We start from the raw sequence: 21762 nt of genomic DNA, 5'->3' as shown, positions 1-21762 counted from the left end.
CTACTAGGGACGTACATATATAGCTCTAGCGATAGCACAATAAATTTTACCAAGCGTATGCAAATTTATAACACCAATAATTATTATTTTTCGTTAAAACATGTTCATTGGTCAGGCTCACCTATGTGCCTCTGCCACTGCATATATAGTCCCAACACTTGGACTTCTTTCTAATGCTCCGTGCGACACTTGATAACCTACTCACGATTCTTTCAATGGCGGATCATGACACAATACTGCAACTCGAGAAAGTTACTGATTTTACGACAAGAGTTCAATAAAAGACAGAACCTTAGAGTAAAATCACCATCTAATAGATATTGTAGGGTTATTTGCACTTTTGTTTCTAAGTTGTGCTAGTTCTTAAATTTTATTCTTAGGGTAAAAAAAAAAACAAATATGCGGGATATAAATTTATATTTGTGGATCATAATATCTTGTTATGTCCTGCATTCTTAAAGAATATGCATGGCTATTTATAAGTTTGATTACTAAGGACAAAAATAAAAGATGAATTCAACCAAAAGATAAATAAACCGTTAACGTATGGTAGGTATAAAATGTTGAATCAGTGTTTGAGTAGAAAATGTGTGAGGCCATTTTCCGACCAGCTAGACAGGTGTTGCCATCACTACTTTTATTCAGTTTAGAAAAAAGAAGCAAATTCTACTTTGTTGTTTTTGTCCTTCCTATACATTTATTTCTTCTTCTGACTTTGGACCAAATCGCCAATGAAATATTTATAAATTTGAGCAACTACCACTGTACCGCACATGAATTTCTTATAAGGACATCAACACTCACTCCCTGCACGTTAACCAATCACCAAATATTTATAATGACACCACCAAGAAGAATTGCAATGAAATGGTATGTACTCATTCATTATTAAAGATTTTATGTTCGAGTTCTTTTGATACCGAGTCACTTTTGTACTCCCAAAATTGAGACTTTCCGACACGATCCAAATTTAATCGATCTCTAATATGAGTATCGGACATCTAATGAAAAATATATATTATAATGACTACTCACTTGATGAAGGGATCAAATCATAATATCAAATCAAATCAAATCCTATATGCACTATATCCGTTTGCCTAAAGATCTTATTATTATTTTATTTCAAATAAGTAGTAGTATTTGTTTATAATATTCTCTCATTATTTTAACTTTAAACTTGAAATATAAAATTCAAAATCTGAAAAACTGTTTTTTTACTCCTTAAACTTCAATTATGTTTTCATATTCAAACACACAACTTCAATTTTTTTCTATATCCATTTTCCCATAGATCTTATTTCAAATAAGTAGTAGTATTTGTTTATAAGATTGCCTCATTATTTTAACTTCAAAGTCGAAATATAAAATTCAACATTTAAAAAATAGATTATTTTAGTTTTCACTCATGAAACTTCAATTATATTTTCATATTCAAACACACAACTTGATTTTCAAATATTTATTTTATTACTTGACCTTTTTCAAATATCAACCGATTCATGTTCAAATAACGTCCCACCAAAGATCCTCAAACTGGTCCAAGGGCTCTTAGGTTGGTACTACATCTAAGAGCCCAACTGGTCCAAGAGCTCTTTAAATTGTGGACTGGACTGGGCCCATAATAAGCAAAAATACTCAACAGTGGGTCCACAAATTAAATAGCAACACGTGGGACTGACGTACAACGTTGTTCCCTCTTCCTTTTATTAAAGAAAAGACGCGTTAGTTTCACGGACCATTTCTTCGACTCTTCAAATGTCGTGCATGTCACCTATTTTAACCTAACAACTCCCCCCTCCTAACATAAACATACACTCCTTCACGCGCCAACCTATTTATATACAGTAATTATTAAATAATACGTGACACATTTTCCACTATTTTTTTATAACTTAATTATGATCAATTAGTAAGTAGAATATTTTTTTTTATATTAAGTTAATATAAACATGGAATATGAATAAATTCTTAGGTTTTTGCAGATGTTAGCCAAATTCATTGTGTCTTGTTTTTAATTTGCTTTATTAATACTATCTTAACTTTTCCAAAAGCTAAAGCGGTAAGGGGTAGAGTATTTTATTTGCGTTTAGTTAGAGGTATTTGATGATTCTTGAATTTTTTATTCATCATTTATATCTTAGTGATGAGATAAATTATCTTATATGCATGGAAAAATAACTTATATTGAAATAATTAATTTTAAAATAACTTGTTTTCAACCAAATTGACCCAAAAGACTATATAGGAAATAACACGTGAAAGCTTTCTTAATTAGTTGTAAAATTGCACGAAGTCATTTGTGATGTCTGATTCTTGTGATTGTGACAAAAACGGAAAGGTTTTGATAAAATTAGTTACCTAATTTAAATGGAGACTCCTTTTGCCCTTTATTTATGTTGTCACTTCACGTACGTTAGCTTCAACTAATAAAAGTAAAATAGTTTTCTTCTTTTAAATGATAAAGTAAGATAGTTCGATTTGCCCTTTTTATTTTTATTAATATATAATAATGGTGTTTGGGTTAGTTGGTATACTTTAACTAACTCTATAGATTATAATTCAACAACAATGCTAAATGACGAGCAAATTTGATTAGAATTTGGCCAGAAATTTAAAAATTTTATGATATCTTTTTCATTTAAAAATAAACTGATTTTTTTTTCATTTTTTAATTAAAAGGTATTAAAGTTAAAAGGATAAAAATATTTTAAAAAGTAAAATAATATAGGTAAAATATCATTTTGGGAAAAGTTTCTGGCCATAAGAATTTTTCCTAAATTTTATAGCTTAGTTGATTAGTTATCTACATTTTATTTTGTTGGTGAACGTTTGATTATCCTAGCTCCTCCTTCATTTGTTCTTTCTCTGCTCCCAATTTTTTTTGTTTTTTTAAACACAAGTTGTAGTACAATAAATTAGTGATTTATTTTTAAAAGTTCTCAAATTTGAGTAGAAAACGACAATACTTTAAATCCAAACTAATAAGAAAGAAGTATATAAAAATTTCATATTCGTTTGCTCTCTTTGGATGTATGTATTTCTTGCCGGTGCTGACATTCTCGTGGTGATTTGAGAAAACTACATGTTATATGTCGATGTCGGAATGAAGTCAGGAATTTCACTGATTAGATTTAAAATTAATATATATTGATTAAAAAAATAATTTTATCTTTTATGTATATAATATCATTTTTAATGAAAGATGTTTAACCGATCATTCTTTGATCTACATATCTATGCCAATTGCCAAAGCATGTCCCAGCAGATTAATATTTATAAGATTAATTATAATTTGACTTTTTTTTTAAAAAAAAAAAATCCAGTCAATATACCTAAATCAACTTTTTTTAACCTACTGTTTAGCCGTCGTATTAAAATATGAATTTACGATGCTTATTTTCAAAAAATGTGTTCAAATTCAACATTTGGTGCTATTTTTGTATCGCCTCCGTCCATTCCGTTGAACTTATTACTTGTATTAAACGTAATTACTTCAAAATACTTGTCTTTTTTTTATTTAGAAAAATAAGAGAGGATTACTCCCTTTCATTTTCTAATTTTAATAGTCCTTAATCTAGTAATTGTGGAAAAAGATTATGTGGTGAAGCAAGAGACTGGACTTGTTTATTTTAATTTAAGTATATTAGTTTGAGTAGTCACAATTTATTTTGTAATTTTAAACTTAAAACATGTGTAATGTATAAAAATATCATATGAATCTTATCGTATTAAACAAATCATGTAAAGAATTAAAATTTAAAAAAATAATTTCTCATATAATTACTCAACTAATAGTAATACTTGTTATCTCATACATCAGTTTCCTTATTGAAGTAAGAATAAAGAAAAAATTACGCGAGGTATTAACTATTACTAGTTGAGCGACATATAATAAATCAATCCAATTTAAAAAGTTATCAAATGTAGAAAGATGCGTTGTTTTAAAAAGGGACTAAAACAAAAGCAATATAATTAAATTGAAACGCAACAAAGTAATTAATGAGAACCAAGAATAAAATAATGTTAATCTCACCAAATTATTCTTTTAGTAAATGTTTTTTTCTAAAAGACCTACATAAGACAAAAGTGAAATTAAAACTTCCTGACCACTTATAAAATAAAGAAAATAAAAAATATTTTTTCCAGAATTTTTATATAAATAAATAAAAATATTTATTTATAAAAATCTCATATAAAAAATTATAAAAAGAAGTTATAAGTGACTCAAACAAATTCTTCCCAAACATAAAAATATAACTCCAAGTCATTTTTGGTTTCTATAAGATATAATTTCCAACATAGTCCTATTCTATCAATGTTAAGTGATCGTTCATTTGACACAAACCGAACTAATTAAGCACATATTCTCTCAATATATTTTTATTTGTTCATATTTAATTTAACATGTCATTAAAAATTAATACTCCAAAAATAAGGCTAATATTAATCTAGTTCCTAACTATTAAATTCATCTCATTTATTAAAAATAATAAAAATAAAATACTAAATTGTCTCTTAATTTGTTAATCTGAATAAATGAAAATAAGTATCTATTTTGTACCATAAACATGAATTAGGGAACAAAATGAGTAATTTAAAAGTAGTATTTTTTTACCGCTTACTAAAAGCTCCTACTCTTTTTGTTTTTTATGAAATTGAGAGTTAAAAAATATTTACTCGTTCAAATTAAAAGTGTCGGAATAACTCGAAGCATGTTTCAAAAGAAAGAAGAGTATAAATAAAGGGGTAAAAAAGTGAGTAGATAATTGAAGCGCGTAGTGGTGAATATTGGTAGGTACATGGCATTTATAAAGTAGGAAAGTTCGTACCCAATACTACTACTACTAATCATCCACAGTCGGAAGCATTTTGTCGTTGACCAATCATCCATCATTTTTAAGGTCTCAACTCAACTATTTTTATAATATAAACTTCTCTTCTCTGCAAAAAAAATTGCTGAACCCCAAAAATTAATACTAAGAATCTGCTAGAGTAGATTTATTTACAGGTGAAAGATGGGAGGATGTGCATCGAAACCTAATGGGTGTGTAGGATTTAAGGGGCGGAAGCTTGTTCGTCGGAAGAAACACAAAGTTAGTAGAAGGAGAAATGTATCGAAGACTCATTCGGCTTCTCAAAATCTCAGTAAGATCGAACCATCTTCTTCAGCTGATCATTCTTACTCTAATCCTGCTTTTCAAGGTATTACTGCATCACTTAGAAATTAATTGAACATTCACTTAGGTAACTATTTGTATCCACGCAATGGATTTAGGATTTGAAGTTCATGGGTTAATGATAACTGGGTTCACAATCAAATATTTATGGAATTTTAATACAATCAATTTGGGTTCGTGGGGGATCCGCCCTATCAGGGTTTCTTGTTGTTGCTATTAGCTTTTAAAGACTTGAGTATTGAAATATGTTTTCTGAGATATTTTTTTTTGGTTAGTTTCCAATCTGTTGTGATTAATAGTCAACACCGTAATGGAAATATTTCTATCTATTTAGTAACATCTTAATTGCTGTAGTTGGAGGCTTATAATAGATCATAACTCGATTTTGTGCCCTAAACAGGAAATGCAGAGTCTTGGTTCGACCCGGAGATGGTGATTGAATCTGACTGTGAGGATGATTTTCATAGTGTTCAAGATGGTAAGTTATCCGCCTCGTTAGAAATTTGTAGTCATTGCATTGTTTGGGCAGGAGGATCTCTAATCAATGTTATATATATGATTTCAAAATGTGCAGTCTTTTCTCAAAATGGATCTTTTTCAACTGGGGTTTCTCCAAGGTTTTCTGATTTTGTGTATCACAATGGCAATGCTGCTTCTGACCTCTCCGAAAAACATGAACAGCCATATGGAAGTCAAGAACCAAGCGTTGTCAAAGAGGGTGTTGTAAAGAGAAACTCTTCAGCAGATTCTCAACTTAAGTCCAATTCTCAAAATGAGATGGATGACCCAAGTCTTAATGATAAAATGCCCCGAAGCATCGATGGTGGTGCTAGGGTTGAAACAGGAATTTTCCACAATTGTGGAAGACAAAATCCGTGTCTGCCTTGTCTTGCCTCTTCGGATGAAAAGAAAAAGTCTCTAAACCCCATCTCACCACGCAGCCGGAAAAAATCATCCCTAACCCAGATGTTATCTTTTAAATGGAGAGAAACAAATTCAAGTTCTGCATTATGTAAGCTCGTTTACCTTGTATATACTGTTAATGAAAGCCAAAGTGTGAAATTGGCTACTTTTCTTGCATAAACCACTTTCGAAATGCTAAAAGGATTTTGAGATTAAAATGTTGGACTGAGATGAGTGTAAATTGAACGACATATTTAGGGTTCATATAGCCGAGGCCAACTTGTTAGGGACTGTGGCGTAGTTGTAGCAGCAACAGTTGTTGTAATCAACCTTTAACTTATGGAATCATATATTAAGAGAATAAACCATTATATTAGGTAATATGCATTAAGTAGAATATAAAGAATGTAGTTATGCTGTTACTTCATCTTGAGTTGATCGTCATATTTGTGACCCACACATAATAGCTGTAACTTGTCTAAGCGTACTTTGAATCATAGACGACAATTGAAGGTGTTGATTGTATCTACATAGTGCTACAAGCTACAACTGGATTCACTTTAATTGTTTTATGCTGCTGACTTGTCTGCTTTTCATTCTCCAGTGTCACCAAAGACTGTTCTGCAAAGACCAATAGCTGGTTCTCAAATTCCTTGCAGCCCGTTGGGACGGAAAATGGCAAACTGCTGGTCGTCCGTTGAGCCAAATACTTTCAAGATCCGTGGTAAAAATTTCTTCAGGTAAGAGAATACTACTGATGAGGGACTCCATCTGTGAGATAATTTTTTTTTTCTAAACAAGATCTGTGGCATATGACTATAATAGGCATTTCTCCGACTCTGTCCATTTCTTTCTCGAGTATATTCCAAGTTTATTTTGCTCAATTGAATATTAAGTTCAATCCCTCTAAATTCTTTGACAGGGATAAGAAGAAAGACTTTGCTTTAAACTGTGCTGCATTTTATCCTTTTGGTGCTGATGTATTCTTATCACCACGGAAAATTGATCATATTGCCCGTTTTGTGGAACTTCCAGCCATCGACTCATCCAGTGAAGTTCCATCCATTCTTGTTGTAAATCTTCAGGTATTGGGATGCCACTATTTTTTTCTTCACATTGTTATATCAGTGTATACTTCAAAACACTGTTGAAGTATATTGTCTCATATTTGATGCACAATCATATCTTCCTCAGATATTAGATTTATTTTTATTGCTCAGATTCGGCATTTAAAACCTGCCCCAGATAAGATGCTGGCAGTATTTTTTATTGGAGAATTCATACTACTAATGATTTGCATTCCCCAAACAATGATTGACTGTTCTTACATCTCAGATACCGTTGTACCCTCCTGCAATCTTCCAAAATGAATATGATGGAGAAGGGATGAATTTTGTTCTCTACTTTAAACTTTCAGAAAATTACTCAAAGGAAATGCCAGTCCAGTTTCAAGAAAATCTCCAGGTATGATGGTGAATTTTCTTTACATGACTTCATTTTGTGATTTCTTTATGAGTAACACTTAGCAAGATTACCTCTTCCTGTAACCAGATAGGAGTATATTTGATTTTACTGTGTACATACATAATTTTCTCATTTTATATAAATTGCTGATTCATTATTCCTTTTCTTGCTATCTGTGGGACAGAGGTTAATACGTGATGAAACAGAGAAGATCAAAGGCTTTCCCAGGGATACAAATGCACCCTTCAGGGAAAGATTGAAATTCTTGGGCCGAGTTGTAAACACAGAGGATCTTCAATTAAGTGCAGCTGAGAAGAAACTCTTGAATGCATACAACGAAAAGCCTGTGCTCTCACGTCCTCAACATGAATTTTATTTGGTACGTTAATCTAGAAACTCAGTACAGCTAGCATCATTACAGTTTTTTCTTATGACTTGGTTATATCTAGCCTCTGAAAATAGCAAACTCTGAATCCCCACCTTCATGAGACCAGCGGTGGAACCAGAATTTGAAGCTTATTCTGAATTCTAAAGTCTTTAAGTTATTGGTTTCTAAATTAATAATTTGGAAATATTCAATGGATTTTTAAGACTAATACAAAGTTCGAACCAATGGGTTTGGCCGAACCTCTAGCCAATACTCTCCCTCTGCCCCTGCATGAGTAAAAGATGATATGTTGTACATTGCATATAAACGACATCACCTTCTAACTTCTACGGAAACAAACTTCCACCAGAAATTCCGAGCACTTCTTGGTTTCAATATTACTTATCAAAGAACAAAAGTGAGCACTGAACCAAAGTGCCAAGAGGCATCCATTGTCAAGAAATTAAAATATATAGTAGTAGAATTTTCCGACAAAGCGGTGTCTCTTAACACCCCTTTGATCAACGTTGGTCTGCCCCTGGTTGTGGTGCCTGGACAAAAGAATATTCAAACAAATCTTTCCAATCACATTTTCTTGATGCATATAGATTGACAGCTTATACTTTTTACCTTTTTATAAGGATAATCACTCCTTTTGTGTACAAACATTCATGTATTTGGCACGTAAAATCAAACATATTTCCTTCGTGTTCATACTGAAATTTTTAATGTTGGCTATTGCAGGGAGAAAACTATTTAGAGATAGATTTGGACATTCACAGATTCAATTACCTCGCAAGAAAAGGAGTGGAATCATTTAAAGACAGATTGAAAAATTGTGTTCTTGACTTTGGTCTGACAATTCAGGTAGCTATTAACATTTCTAAGTTCGGATTTGATTACCTCTTGAGACTTGTATCTGATAGTACTTGGTAAAATGTGGTGCAGGGAAACAAGGCAGAGGATTTACCAGAAAATATACTGTGTTGTATTAGAGTGAATGAGATCGACTACGCCAAGTATCACCAACTTGGCTTCTAAACCATGGCATACTCAAATATTATAGGGAATTGTATCTTCCCTTGTATTAAATTAAATTTCCATCTGAAATGTATAGCCATAGGCCATTTTTGGGTCCTATCCTGTAATGTAATGCTAACGCAGTGAAAGAAGAAGAATATTTCTTCAATAGTTGGTGTTACAGATCCCATATTGTAGCATTTTGGAGACAAGTTCATGAAGATTTTGCTTACTAGATCCAACTTTGTCCATTCGATTCATTTCATTGAATGAAAAAAAGGAAATTGACAATTGTGTATTCATGATTCATGTTTGGAAAGAATGTCTCAAATTCGATGTAACACTATAACAATTGAAACATGAAAATATGGCTATGAATCTTTAGGAGACAGGAGTTTTAGCGCATCGTCCAAAAATGGCAATAAAAGAACACCTCGGTGGCTTACTTTCGGATCTAGAACATGGTTTCTCATTTGTTTCCATTCCGACAGTATTGGCATCAACATTTGATGTTCTTCTATTTAGTTCAGTTCCATGAACCGTTGTTGGTGGGTCGCCTCCTGCGGGTCTATTGTCCCAAATGTGTCCGGATGATCCTTGTCGCCGAAATGAGTATGCTGATCTCTCTAAAGTAGTCATGAATTTATTTATCAGAAAAAGTTGGGATGTTTGATAGAATATTTCTATCTGTTTTTGTGGGTTTATGTTTTATAACTGTTCATTAGTTTTTTAAATCTAATTTAACGATTTTTTGTGGGATATTCTATCTTACACCCGTTTTTTACCTGCTTTATCTCTGCGCTTGGCACTTGGCATATTCTTGCACATTTTTTCCCATGTTTTGTAGTATGAAATAACTTAGCAGATCTTGCACAATTAGAGTGGGGGGCACATGGGCATTCTTTTATCCTAAGTTGAGTATTTGCAATTACTATGTTTTTTAACAAATGTGATGGGTATTAAGAATGTTGATGCTTTCTATAATTCTAACAAGCGAGCGAGACCTATCAATGTGCGGCTGAAGTTAATTAGTCACTTAAAATTAAAAATAAATTGTAGGCCTAGTTTTTAATTTTTTTTTTATAATATACCNGGCATATTCTTGCACATTTTTTCCCATGTTTTGTAGTATGAAATAACTTAGCAGATCTTGCACAATTAGAGTGGGGGCACATGGGCATTCTTTTATCCTAAGTTGAGTATTTGCAATTACTATGTTTTTTAAAAATGTGATTAGTCGCTTAAAATTAAAAATAAATTGGAGGCCTAGTTTTTAATTTTTTTTTATAATATACCAAAGTATTTTTTAATTTGGTGATCTTAAACATGTCATGTAAAAGTTAAATTTAAAAATTGACAAAAAAGAAAGAAACATAAGACACAATATAATTTATTCTTTTGGAGGCCTAAGATGGATGTCTCATTTTTAAAATGCATTGAGCCGCCCCTGATTCATTACGTGCACAATTGCGTGCATTTAGCTTGAGTTATATGTCATGATACACAGTAGTTGAGGATGTGTTGTGCTAAAAGATGCAGAAAACGCATGTATAGATTTATAATTTTCTATCATGAACAAACATGACAGCTCTTCCTACAATGACCTACATATTCTTCAGTGCCAACCATGTATGAAGGATTTTTATCACATTCACCAGAAGCAGCCCAACTGGAGCATTCAGGATACATATCGATACACTTCTCAGCTGATGGAATACTGTCATAGGACCTAACATGAATCCACTTTGTAGCAGACCACTTCTCACCTTCAATCACTGGGCAACTTCCGTGCAAGCTCAAACGATCAGTTGTTGCATTAATATGTAGACTGAAAAACAACAACGCATCGCCCTTCTTTGGTTTTACTGCAAAGTTTTGTCAGAATAAGTCTGGTCTCACTTCAACTGAATCTAGTATTTTCAATATCGAACACAAATATATAGTGAAATTCACTTAAATTTCAACGAATATGCTGATGGACACCGACTAGTTGACAGACTTTACATTAAAATTCATGGTACCTGCATAGCCATCTTTAGCACAATTAGACCAGTCATCACCCTTTGGCTGAGAATCTGCAGCCTGTAGGTTAGAAGAAAGGAAAGTTTTCGTCTCAAGTAGTTGAAGCGAAAAACAGGAAAATCATACAAAATTGGAATTACCTCTGATCTAGGAAAAACTGTTTCGCCACCCTTATCAACATCTGATAAATACATAAGGACAGTAGCTACACGATGACCGCCTATCTCTTGATTAACTTTGTCCATAAAAAAATCAAAATGTGGCTCGTATTTTTGCCCGTGTTCATAATGCAATATCTGCATTGGTTCTCCATTCTCTGATTGACAAGTTGGCGTAAAAATAAGAATTTATAGAGATGAAGCCAATCAATGTCATAGAGGTAGTACTAAAGTACCTTCAGGGAGAAATGTCCAGGCAGCTATTCTGGCTTCCACATTAGCAACAACTTCATCCTTTAATAAAGATTAACAAAAGTTTCATTGAACACTAATAAAGTTCTGAAAATGAAATTGCAGCATAGAAAAGAGGTACAGGACATGAACCTGAGCTTTGTTGAGAAACGCGCCAGTACTTGTCCGATATTCACTCTCTATGCTCTCCCCTGTTTCAAGGTCAGTTACCATGGATTTCTCCAGACTATCTTTAGCCTGATTCACCAAAGCCAATGTTATTCAAAGACGAAAAATTCAGAAGTGAAATAGTTTGGAGATGAATATATATATATATACATATAGAGGACGCTAACTTCACATCCAATGATATATAGACTCGGTTAGTCAGTGTAATCTCATAAGAGGTGTCTGGAGAGAGTAGTGCGAAAGCAGAACTTGTGAGCATAGAGAGGATGTTTAGACCCTCAACTCAAATAATAGTAAAATGTATATAAGAAATTATTTTCTCTTTAAACTAACGCAAAATGACCTTTACTTGCATTAACTAAAACTCCCACATTTCTGAATGAAAGATAGGAACAGAGAAAGAAAGAGGGAAAAAAAAATGCTAACCAGAGAGATGAAATGATCACACTCTTCATTTGTCAAAAAATTCCTATATATAAAAACTCTGCATAAATTCAAAATCATTATCAGGGCTCCATCAAATTAATCTTCATTCTTCGCAATTCTCAGAAAATCAGCCATATATAAACAAACCTGGGGTGCCATGAAATTTGTGTAACCCGTGTTGGATCAATTGGAGTCGACAAGGAATTAGTCGTCAATTTCAAAATCGACGTTTTTCTGAAAGAAAAAAAAAGCATTCATCAAAGCTGTAACCAGTAAAAGAGGAAGAGGGAAACTGGAGATAGGATCAGTACATTTCTTTATTGCCATTCCACAAGGATGATTGACGTGAAGAATGAGACAGGTGAGGAAAAACGGCAATGAAACAGAGGGAGAATAGGAGAATAACATGAAGACAACAATCCATCAAACAACACAGACTGTTACACAAAGTCGTCTTTCTTCTTGATTCCAATTTTTTTAATAAGAGAAGTGACTTTGTGAGATAGTTAACACTTAATAACCATATCAGAAATCAACTCAAAAGTAAATTTAGTTTTCATTGGAGAAATCTTTCGTGGATTACTTTCATTTTCTGTTATTAGATTATGGTATGCAGCTTTTACTGCCAGTGTACAATGTGAAAAAAAGGAGAGTACTTTTTTGGTAAATGACATTGAAGTAAAAAAGGAAAATACTTTATGCCTACCACTGACTTCATTTTATTTTTTTTTTGGAAAAAAATATTTATGTTATTTATACTGCAAATTGCAAACAGTCAAATATTACTTGAATAGTAGTATTAACTATTAGGCACTATCTGTCCAACAATATTTGTCCATTAATGACTTTACACACTTCTTAAAAATTATAAACAAAAGAATAATTTTACTGTATCACCATTTAAATATAACAAAATACAATGTCTTGAAAAATGTAATAGAGAAGAATTATAATTAATGATAAGGATAAATTAGGAACTATAAGTGTAAAATTATTCATTGATTTCATAGAGTGAACAAAAATTATTGAATATCCTAAAATAGAACAGTGGACAACTATAATTGGACAGAGTAACTCCTTTTTCCATTTTTTTCAAGCAATAAACACTCTACTGGCATGCATGATATAGTGTATTTATTGCACCTAACACTGTAAATCAATTACCCTGAAGAAAAAATTGTAATTGACTGATCGGTGAAATTTGATTCAGAAAATTATGTTTTGGGCCTCATTGTTGAGCCGGTCCAAGAATACTCCTAATACGATCGTATGATTTTTTCCCAAAAGCTCATTTAAGGCGATTTTTTAAATATATTAACATAGCGATAAATTCATGATTTTAAAAGATGATCTTACCTATCATTTCTTGTAATACGGTGAAACGTATAGCATAATTTATGTACATCTATTTAAAACGTTTGCATATTTATGAGGTAATTTGTACATATTTTGTCGAAGTATTTTATCTGTCCTTATATCAAGACAACCACTATACTACTAGTTTATTTCGTTTTGTATTCTATTAAAGTACTAACTATACATGTCTATAAAATTTGGAAAAACACCAAATTAGAACTCTTGAAGACAAATCATAAACTTTTATCTCTGTTATTAGCAGCCCGTCGTCACTTTCTTGCTTGCAAATTCAGATTTTGTAGTCACTGTTCCATCATTTCCAGCCAAAGCCATGTACTTATCCTTCCTTGTAAAATTGGTGCACTCATACGATAACGTTGCGGCAATCGTCCTCTGTATATAATTTGCCACATCATGGCTTGATTTTCCAGCATTACAAGTCAATTCATATGGCCATTTGTTCAAAAAATTCACCTCATATGAAGGGCTAGGATTCATGAAGAAATAAAAAGGGTCCATTCCTTTCCAGCCCCTAGCCGTCGTGCCATGGAACATACTCATTTTATTACACATCGCCACGGGGACAAGCTCGTTGGTTAATTCCGCGAATAATGCTGAAAATCTCAGTAAAAATGGTTCTCTACATGTTGTTCCTTCAGGACATATAACCAAATCACCTTCTTGTAAAAGTTTTTTGATCATGTTAGCATCCATTATGCGGTCACGGCTTAGACGGACTGTTTTAATAGGTGAAATAATCTCAGAGAGTCGTGACAACGAGTAAGTGACCGCAGGGATGGGCCTACCAAGGGCCGTTGAGAGGAAAATTGGGTCAAGAAGGGTTCGATGAGAGGAAATAAATAGGACACCCGTTTGGCCTGTGGATTTTCGGGCCGGAGGAGGTGGGTTCCCTTTGATTATGACTCGAACCCCAAGGGCCCAAAAGGCGTAATAGACTAAAGGCATCGGTAGGAGCGCACCCGCTGCGATACGCAAACATGCTAAGAGGAAACCAACAGGGATCCAAAGAATAATGATGAGTGCCATTAAAGGGCTTGGTTTTTGAACAAGTCGGCCATCATGGAACACAATGGGCTTTGGTAACTTATCTTGGCTCATGGGCTTCACACCAGGCTCAGGTGGTACTATGTAACTTTCCTGCAAAAGGTAATAAGAGAAGAGTTGTATTATTCCTGATCTAAGTTATGTGCGTGATAATGTAAACTTTTTAGATTATCCAAGAGATTCAAAGGGACTCAAACTCGAGACCTTTGGTCAAGAATGAATGACTACTTAATACAATCCTTGTTGGTATTAGTGTAATTTGATATAAATAAACAAATTATTCTTTTTGTTTCCTTTTTACCTATCTAATATAGTAAAAATAAACTTTTTTTTCTTTTATCTATCAGCTTTATCAAATTACGAGAGGATTAATACATTCTCCATTTATATATTTATGATTGACTGAAATTTACGGAATACTAGAAGTCAATTTTTAAAAAAATTATACTAATATATATGAATAATTTAGTAAAACTAATAATCAATGTTGTCTTGAGAGGAAAACAAAATGCATAGTTGACAAGTAAAAAGAACGGAGTAAGGGAGTACTACTTTCATTAAAAAAAAAAATACTCCCGTTGATCCAAAATAAATGAATTTTAGGATGTAATACATCCTGTAAGAAAATTAGTTAATGATATTTTAGACTGGAAAGAACAGTACTCATAAAAGTTTACCTAATAACTACTACGTACCTTGTTGTGACTTTTTGTGTTTAAAATGTTTTACACCACGCACTAATGCATTGAAAAACTTACTATTTCACACTGAATGATTGGATACAAAATTTTATGAATGATTGGAGACAAATTTAAAATTGAAAAACTATTGCGTTACATATGCATGCCAATTCTACGAAAACAAGAGCATGCCATAAAGGATATAACAAGTTTTTTTAAAAAATATAAAAACATATCACTTAATTAAGAATAGACTAAAACGAAAATAATATCACAGAATTAGAGGAAATTTACAAACCTTGCATAAATTCATGAAGGGAAAATCAGTTTTGCGATCACCAAGTCCAATATGAGGAGCAAATTTAGAACCAAAAGCCTTTTGAAGTGCCTTAGCTTTGTTATGACCAACAAGAACTCCAGATTCATTAACAAATCCAGTAGCTCTTCCTTTATAGGTACATATTTCTGTCCCAATAACAATATCAACACTTAAATATTCCTTCAAAAATGGTTCAACCATAATCCTAGGATTCGCGGTAAGAACACACCTTTTCCCGCACGATGAAAAAACACGCCAGGTCTCAGGATGCAAATCGCTCGAATAAAACTTTGGTAGAACAGCTCGTGCAACAGATTCTATATCGGACACTTTCATACCAACAAATGTTGCAAAGACGAGGACTCTAATCCCCGCAGATTCAGAGATGAAATAGTATAAAAAGCCAGCCAACGGAGATGCTAAGATTAAAAAAATAAGCCTAGAAATACCACCAACTTCAAAAGCAACAAGTGCAAAATAAGGAAAAGAGCTACGTCCAACTAGTAATGTTCCATCCATGTCTGCTACTACTGTTTGATCTTCACGTCCCTTTGATTCACATTGTTGAATTGTTGGAAATTTTTTTGAATCTGTTTTAGCCATTGGCTTTGAGTTTGAGTTAAGTGGTAACTAATTAATTAGGGAGTGTTGAGTTCGATTTGACTTTCTTGTAGCTTAGATATATATTTATATATATACAAGTTTGTTACGGTAAAAACAAGCTTGCGTTCCATATGAGGACAAACATTTAGCGTGATTTCCTAAATGGTTTTTACTTTGAGATTTCCGAGATGGTTAATGTCACTTTTTCATACGCAAAATATTTGTTATATTTCGCTTCTCAAAATTGAATTAGTTTAACATATGAAAAATACAATTGGAATTTTTTTAATATGATGAAAAAATAAATTATAAAATATAGGTAAAAAAATTAACATGGATGATTCTCGAAAATTTTCTATCAAAGTGCACATCTCCAATTAGTAATTAATCACACACTCTCTTTGTCCAATGTATTAAAAATAGATGTTCAATTTTATTAAAAATTAATTCAATCTATTAACTAAAGTTATTTCAAGTAAAAAAATAAATATGGGATGAAAGAATTAGAAAACATTTTATTTTCGTAGCAAATACTCCAAGGTGAGGCACAATATTCTTGAAACCTCCATCTTAATGAGCTGATATAAATAAAGTAGTTGTTGAAGAATTGACTATTTGTACTCCATATTCGATAATCATCTTTGACGAACTCGCCAATATTTGTCAGGTTTCGACCTTAAAACAAAATGCAGATGCTTGCTTTCTACATTTTATCTGAAACTCTACCAATGAGTATACATTTTTAAATGAAAGGCAATTAAATTTTTTTCCCTATCTTATTAAAACTAGTTTAAATTTGTATTTTTTTTTTAACTATGATAACTCGCAGCCGCTACAACCTCTGCCACAACCTCAGTTCTTCAGGTGAGCACTTTGTGCGCACTGAATAAATCCTAAGTTTAAATTTATATTTATTAACGTTAATTTTCGAGTTAAAAATATTTCATCTTATACTTATTGGACTCTAATTACCTAACATTAGTTTGAATTAAAAATGTCCCTCCTTTTCATAGAATTATGAGATGACACGTGTGAAGTAGTGAGTTTTATAAGTAATTTGTTACCATTCATCTCATCAACTAACTTTTAGAATGAATGTGCCGTAGCGGACAGATAGTAGCTAGGACGTTGCCATCTCTTAATAAATGTTTAACAGATATAATCTGGCGGAAGACAAGAGTTAACAGGTTGCACGCAAAGTTAAATCTATGATAGGATTCATTGTATTTTTATTCTTTCATATTTAGCTTTTGAATGTTGAAATGTGAGTTTATTTTGAAGAAGGTCCAAAATCAACATGCATTAATGTCTCTTTGAAATCAAATAGTACGCACATATAGTTAAATATTTGTTTGACCGTGAAGTTGATCATATTTTGAAAATCAGATCTTTAAATATTTTCAAGTTTTTGGACTTTAATTTCAATTACAACTTCAAAAACTTAAATTTTCAAGTTTCAAATTTCGACTTCAAAATCTATGGTCAAACAGAAGCGCTCAAGAAGTGTGTCATTCCTTTATTCCATGTATATCTATGAAAATGCAGTTTGGAGAAAACAGTGGCTATGATGATTCGTCTGCACATTGAAGAAAGAAACTTTAATCCGGTACCTAGACTGCACAACCCTGAACAGAATGTCGGCATCCAACTCAAGATAATTTACTGTTTTTGAGGAAAATGCCAAATGCATCTTACAACAATACTATTAAGCATCAGTTTTTGGAAAGAAAAATATCCAAAATAAACAAACCTTGTAGCTAGCTAGCATGTCCAGTCAAAGCAACACTGACATATTATTAGCTAGAAAACGACACTAACTCCACATTGCAAACCAAGTAAAGCAAAGATAACTTAATCATCATTTGTCCAAATTTAAGTTTTTTTGGTTTTCATGGTTTTCAGTACCCACATTAAAATCCGAATAATTTAAATTTGTGCCGCACTCCCTACCATAAAATTTTCATACCCAGAGTTTGCACTCGAAACTTTTAGTAAAAAAAGAAGCAGCTTCATCTACTGCACCACGTCTTTTTAGTGGTCCACAAGTTAAGTTGCTTTACAAACAACAGGGGAAGGAAGTTTAATTTATAGGAAAAGCTNTTACAACAATACTATTAAGCATCAGTTTTTGGAAAGAAAAATATCCAAAATAAACAAACCTTGTAGCTAGCTAGCATGTCCAGTCAAAGCAACACTGACATATTATTAGCTAGAAAACGACACTAACTCCACATTGCAAACCAAGTAAAGCAAAGATAACTTAATCATCATTTGTCCAAATTTAAGTTTTTTTGGTTTCCATGGTTTTCAGTACCCATATTAAAGCCCGAATAATTTAAATTTGTGCCACACTCCCTACCATAAAATTTTCATATCCAGAGTTTGCACTGGAAACTTTTGGTAAAGAAAGGAGCAGCTTCATCTACTGCACCACGTCTTTTTAGTGGTCCACATGTTAAGTTGCTTTACAAACAACAGGGGAAGGAAGTTTAATTTATAGGAAAAGTTCTTGTGTTGTCTTTGTCTTGTGCTCTGTAAAAGGGTGTCCTGGAAAGTGGTTAACCACCTCAAACGAAGTATATAATTAACAGACAGAATAAAAGAAAAGGTATTTATTCTGCTACTTTTATATTCCTTTCACTTTTCTGAAAGTATTGACATGAAAAGGAAACCCCATTTTCAGGAGATTCGAATGCCTTTATCTTTTTGTAAGTTTCTATAGAAAAACAGTTAAAAAGAAGAAAGTTGATAAGAGAACTACATGTATACTCTGGATTCTCTAGTACTATGATAAAGAAAAGATAATTGTAAAGTGAAAATAAATATTTCTTTAGGAACATCAAAGTGACACCTACAAAAATTTGTTTAGAAAAATTCAAAATCTAAGTAAGGACCAGATGACCTATCAGAATCAGAAGCAGCTTTCTCGTTTGCCTGAGACGATTGTTTAAAAAATGTAAGATCAACTGGTTTAGGGATCTCTGGAGGATGAGTGCTTCGGATGAGAGCCCAGTTAACGTTTTCAAAGAAAGGATGTTGTTTAATCTCCGTGGCACCTCGTTTAAATCCTAATCTTTTTTGAGGATCCTTCACAAGTAGACCTCGGATCAAATCCTTTGCAGCAAAACTAACTGTGGATCCCTCGGGAAATTTAAGAGGTTGACCAACAACGTTAAACAATGTCTCTCTATTTCCATTGCCTTTAAATGGTGTCTTCCCATGAAGTAACTCGTACAGAAATATCCCAAATGTCCACCAATCAACAGCACTACCATGACCATCTCCTCTAATTATTTCTGGGGCTAAATATTCATGGGTTCCAACAAAGGACATGGACCGAGCTGTAGTTGGCTCTGCAACCAGCACAGGAAGTGAATCAGAAGAAACCATTGCACGATCACCCCTTGTTTTCGTTGTTTTATTGTTGAAGAGGCGAGGCTTAAAACATGAAGGTTGAAAGCAAGAAGGCTCCACACAAACAGGTAATTTGCATGCTGGATCAATACAAGATGGCTGGATACAATAGGCAGAGATAGCACAAGAAGGTTCATCACTTGATCTAACAAGGGTAGGATTGACACAACATCTCAATGATAGATCAAAATCCGACAACATTATATGGCCATCTTCCCTCACCAGCACATTTTCAGGCTTTAAATCTCTGTATACAACTCCCATCATGTGTAAATACTCCAGGGCAAGCAACACCTCTGATGCATAAAACCTGCCACCCAAAAAAGGAAACAAACTCTTTAAGAATCTTCAAAATTGTAGACATGAAATATTGGAAGTTCAATACCAAATAATATACACTATTGCACGACATTAAGGTTCAAATTATTTATCAAAATATAAAGACAAAAATGGCATAACGCCCAAGTTAGAATAGATCATGTTTAAATAGTTCAAGTAAATTACAATTTTCTGAATTTCGAATTGGAATCATGAATTCATGAAAGCAAAGTGAATAGCCTTATGCTTCAGTAGTGTGTTCTTCTAGGATTTGAAAGTGGGGATTGAGACACAATTTGGAAAAACAATGAGCAATCGCCATAAATATTCCTCACACACGCTACACAGGAAACTCGAGGAAAATCAGCAAACCAGACGGGTGATGAAATGACTAGCAGCAAGGCGTTATGTTTATCAAACATCCTCTAGCAACATAAGACACTTAATCAAGATACCAGTGGTACTACTTTAAACAAAGAAACAATTATTTCTTAACTAGTGAAGCATACAAATTGAAATCTTTGGTAAATATGCAGTAAGACTGCCAACCACACAGTTGAAAAACAGAACATAGTATAAAAGACAGACCTTGCTGCTTGTTCTGTAAAATGCTTCCCAGGCTGGCGCTGCCTGAGCAAATGAAGATCTCCGCCACTGCAAAACTCCATCAGCAAGCACGAAAACTTGTCCGTTTCAAAATGTGAATAAAGGGTTGGAAGGAATGGATGGTCCAACAAACCCAAAATTTCCCTCTCAGTTTGAGCTCTCATCACCTTCTTCCTCCCAGCTAACATCCCTTTATCCATAACCTTCATTGCAAACAAGCATCCCATCCCTCTTAACTCCGCCAAATAAACGCTCCCAATATCGCCAAATCCCAATTTTTTCAAAAGCCTAAAATGTGCCAAACCCAACTCCCCATCTTTCCCCTTCACACATTGTATTGCATCCCACCGAATATCGTTACCCTTGTGAGGTTTCGATGGACAAATCCCCCTATAACTAACCTCATTCGGGTCAGCACTGTTACAATAACTAACTGAACTAAAACTAGTATTCTCACTCTCAACAAATTCCACATTCTTGTCAACTCCAACATTCAAAGAATCCATCCCTTTTCCCTCAAAACCACCATCACTCAACTTACTTCCTACACTATTCTCAGATAGGGTAAAACTAGTGCTACAAAGTTCAATGCTAGTACTATTAGTATTGCTAACACTAAGTTCTTGAAAACTAACCTTAAGAGAAGTGGCATCAGTGTCTATACTATTATTGGCTTCTCTATTCATCATGAATGAAAGGTGTTTGATGAAATGCCTGAAAGAGCTGAGATTTGGGGTTCAAAGAAAATGAATGGTGGTCAAATGGGGTTTTTGTTGACGCCGAGGTGGTCAAAGAGAAATGAGAGAATAGTACATATAAGAACTAAAAAAAGTATTCAAATTTGAATGTATTTTACAATATCCTAGAAATCAAACAGCTTAGAGACAAAATATATAGAACACCAGTTATAAGTTATAGTTATATATACACCCACTCTATTTAATATTAGAGTGATTTATGTGTTTTGTATTGGGAGTAACAGGGATTGCAAAAGCCTAGCACATCTTTTTTATAATAATCCAACTCACAATTTTTAATGCCATATGACCTATAATAAGTCTGGCACTCTTTGTTGCACATTAAGAGCAATGTGGGCCAAAGAGGCCTTCTTCAATTTCTACTGGGTCTTTTTATAAAAAAAAATACAAAAACCTCATACATTTAGGGCTAATTATATCATATTTCGGAAGTTTTTCTGATTACAAAAATCTAGATTTTTTATTGCTCTCGGATACATTTACATTATTTAATGGGAGAGAAGTATTCGAGAGGCGATGGATGTATCAGAGAAGGGTAAAGAATGTATTCAAGTAGAAGAGATTTTTGTAATTTTTTTAAATGATAGAAATGATATCTTAAATTGTGTATTTATGATATCTTTTGGTATATTTCTCGTTTGTCTTCTTACTCGTGATCTTTCGAAATTTATTTTATTAACTTT

The 21762-nt window shown here is 33.0% G+C and overlaps 4 protein-coding genes across 5 annotated transcripts; 1 reads left to right on the top strand and 3 right to left on the bottom strand.

Moving 5' to 3' along the window:
- The first annotated feature begins 4898 nt into the window (after positions 1 to 4898).
- Positions 4899 to 9171, top strand: LOC125852741 (uncharacterized). The gene is made up of 9 exons (XM_049532441.1): positions 4899 to 5205; positions 5581 to 5658; positions 5755 to 6192; positions 6688 to 6823; positions 7006 to 7168; positions 7419 to 7547; positions 7732 to 7926; positions 8659 to 8781; positions 8863 to 9171. The coding sequence occupies exons 1-9, from the start codon at positions 5019 to 5021 to the stop codon at positions 8953 to 8955; spliced, it is 1542 nt and encodes a 513-aa protein (XP_049388398.1). The 5' UTR covers positions 4899 to 5018; the 3' UTR covers positions 8956 to 9171.
- A 1318-nt stretch (positions 9172 to 10489) lies between these two features.
- LOC125852739 (probable prolyl 4-hydroxylase 7) lies at positions 10490 to 12534 on the bottom strand. Of its 2 annotated transcripts, XM_049532437.1 has the most exons (8): positions 12272 to 12534; positions 12108 to 12194; positions 11961 to 12018; positions 11499 to 11603; positions 11351 to 11408; positions 11097 to 11272; positions 10956 to 11016; positions 10490 to 10799 (listed from the first exon to the last, which is right to left on the bottom strand). In XM_049532437.1, the coding sequence occupies exons 1-8, from the start codon at positions 12382 to 12384 to the stop codon at positions 10504 to 10506; spliced, it is 954 nt and encodes a 317-aa protein (XP_049388394.1). In that variant the 5' UTR covers positions 12385 to 12534; the 3' UTR covers positions 10490 to 10503. The 2 variants fall into 2 exon arrangements, with proteins under 2 accessions (XP_049388394.1, XP_049388395.1); XM_049532438.1 differs by having other exon boundaries at positions 10956 to 11001; positions 11070 to 11272; positions 12108 to 12534.
- A 1034-nt stretch (positions 12535 to 13568) lies between these two features.
- LOC125852740 (glycerol-3-phosphate acyltransferase RAM2) lies at positions 13569 to 15997 on the bottom strand. The gene is made up of 2 exons (XM_049532440.1): positions 15360 to 15997; positions 13569 to 14474 (listed from the first exon to the last, which is right to left on the bottom strand). The coding sequence occupies exons 1-2, from the start codon at positions 15981 to 15983 to the stop codon at positions 13572 to 13574; spliced, it is 1527 nt and encodes a 508-aa protein (XP_049388397.1). The 5' UTR covers positions 15984 to 15997; the 3' UTR covers positions 13569 to 13571.
- Positions 15998 to 18628: 2631 nt separating this feature from the next.
- Positions 18629 to 21325, bottom strand: LOC125852742 (serine/threonine-protein kinase D6PKL2). The gene is made up of 2 exons (XM_049532442.1): positions 20304 to 21325; positions 18629 to 19707 (listed from the first exon to the last, which is right to left on the bottom strand). Exons 1-2 carry the CDS (start codon positions 21008 to 21010, stop codon positions 18849 to 18851), a joined length of 1566 nt encoding a protein of 521 aa, XP_049388399.1. The 5' UTR covers positions 21011 to 21325; the 3' UTR covers positions 18629 to 18848.
- Positions 21326 to 21762: the final 437 nt, after the last annotated feature.

Source organism: Solanum stenotomum, unplaced genomic scaffold, assembly GCF_019186545.1.
Source record: "Solanum stenotomum isolate F172 unplaced genomic scaffold, ASM1918654v1 scaffold4865, whole genome shotgun sequence".
NCBI lineage: Eukaryota > Viridiplantae > Streptophyta > Magnoliopsida > Solanales > Solanaceae > Solanum > Solanum stenotomum.
The sequence above is the reverse complement of the archived record's forward strand: the minus strand, read 5'-3'. Positions and strand labels throughout refer to the sequence as shown.

Coding starts and splice junctions, on each gene's coding strand:
- LOC125852740 (XM_049532440.1), bottom strand. CDS start 15,983: ATGGCTAAAACAGATTCAAAAAAATTTCCAACAATTCAACAATGTGAA. Junction 14,475..15,359: donor CCTTCATGAATTTATGCAAG/GTTTGTAAATTT, acceptor TACCTTTTGCAG/GAAAGTTACATAGTACCACC.
- LOC125852742 (XM_049532442.1), bottom strand. CDS start 21,010: ATGATGAATAGAGAAGCCAATAATAGTATAGACACTGATGCCACTTCT. Junction 19,708..20,303: donor TTTACAGAACAAGCAGCAAG/GTCTGTCTTTTA, acceptor TTTGGGTGGCAG/GTTTTATGCATCAGAGGTGT.
- LOC125852741 (XM_049532441.1), top strand. CDS start 5,019: ATGGGAGGATGTGCATCGAAACCTAATGGGTGTGTAGGATTTAAGGGG. Junction 5,206..5,580: donor CTCTAATCCTGCTTTTCAAG/GTATTACTGCAT, acceptor TGCCCTAAACAG/GAAATGCAGAGTCTTGGTTC. Junction 8,782..8,862: donor ACTTTGGTCTGACAATTCAG/GTAGCTATTAAC, acceptor AATGTGGTGCAG/GGAAACAAGGCAGAGGATTT.
- LOC125852739 (XM_049532437.1), bottom strand. CDS start 12,384: ATGGATTGTTGTCTTCATGTTATTCTCCTATTCTCCCTCTGTTTCATT. Junction 11,409..11,498: donor CGTTTCTCAACAAAGCTCAG/GTTCATGTCCTG, acceptor TCTTTATTAAAG/GATGAAGTTGTTGCTAATGT. Junction 10,800..10,955: donor TGCTAAAGATGGCTATGCAG/GTACCATGAATT, acceptor AAAACTTTGCAG/TAAAACCAAAGAAGGGCGAT.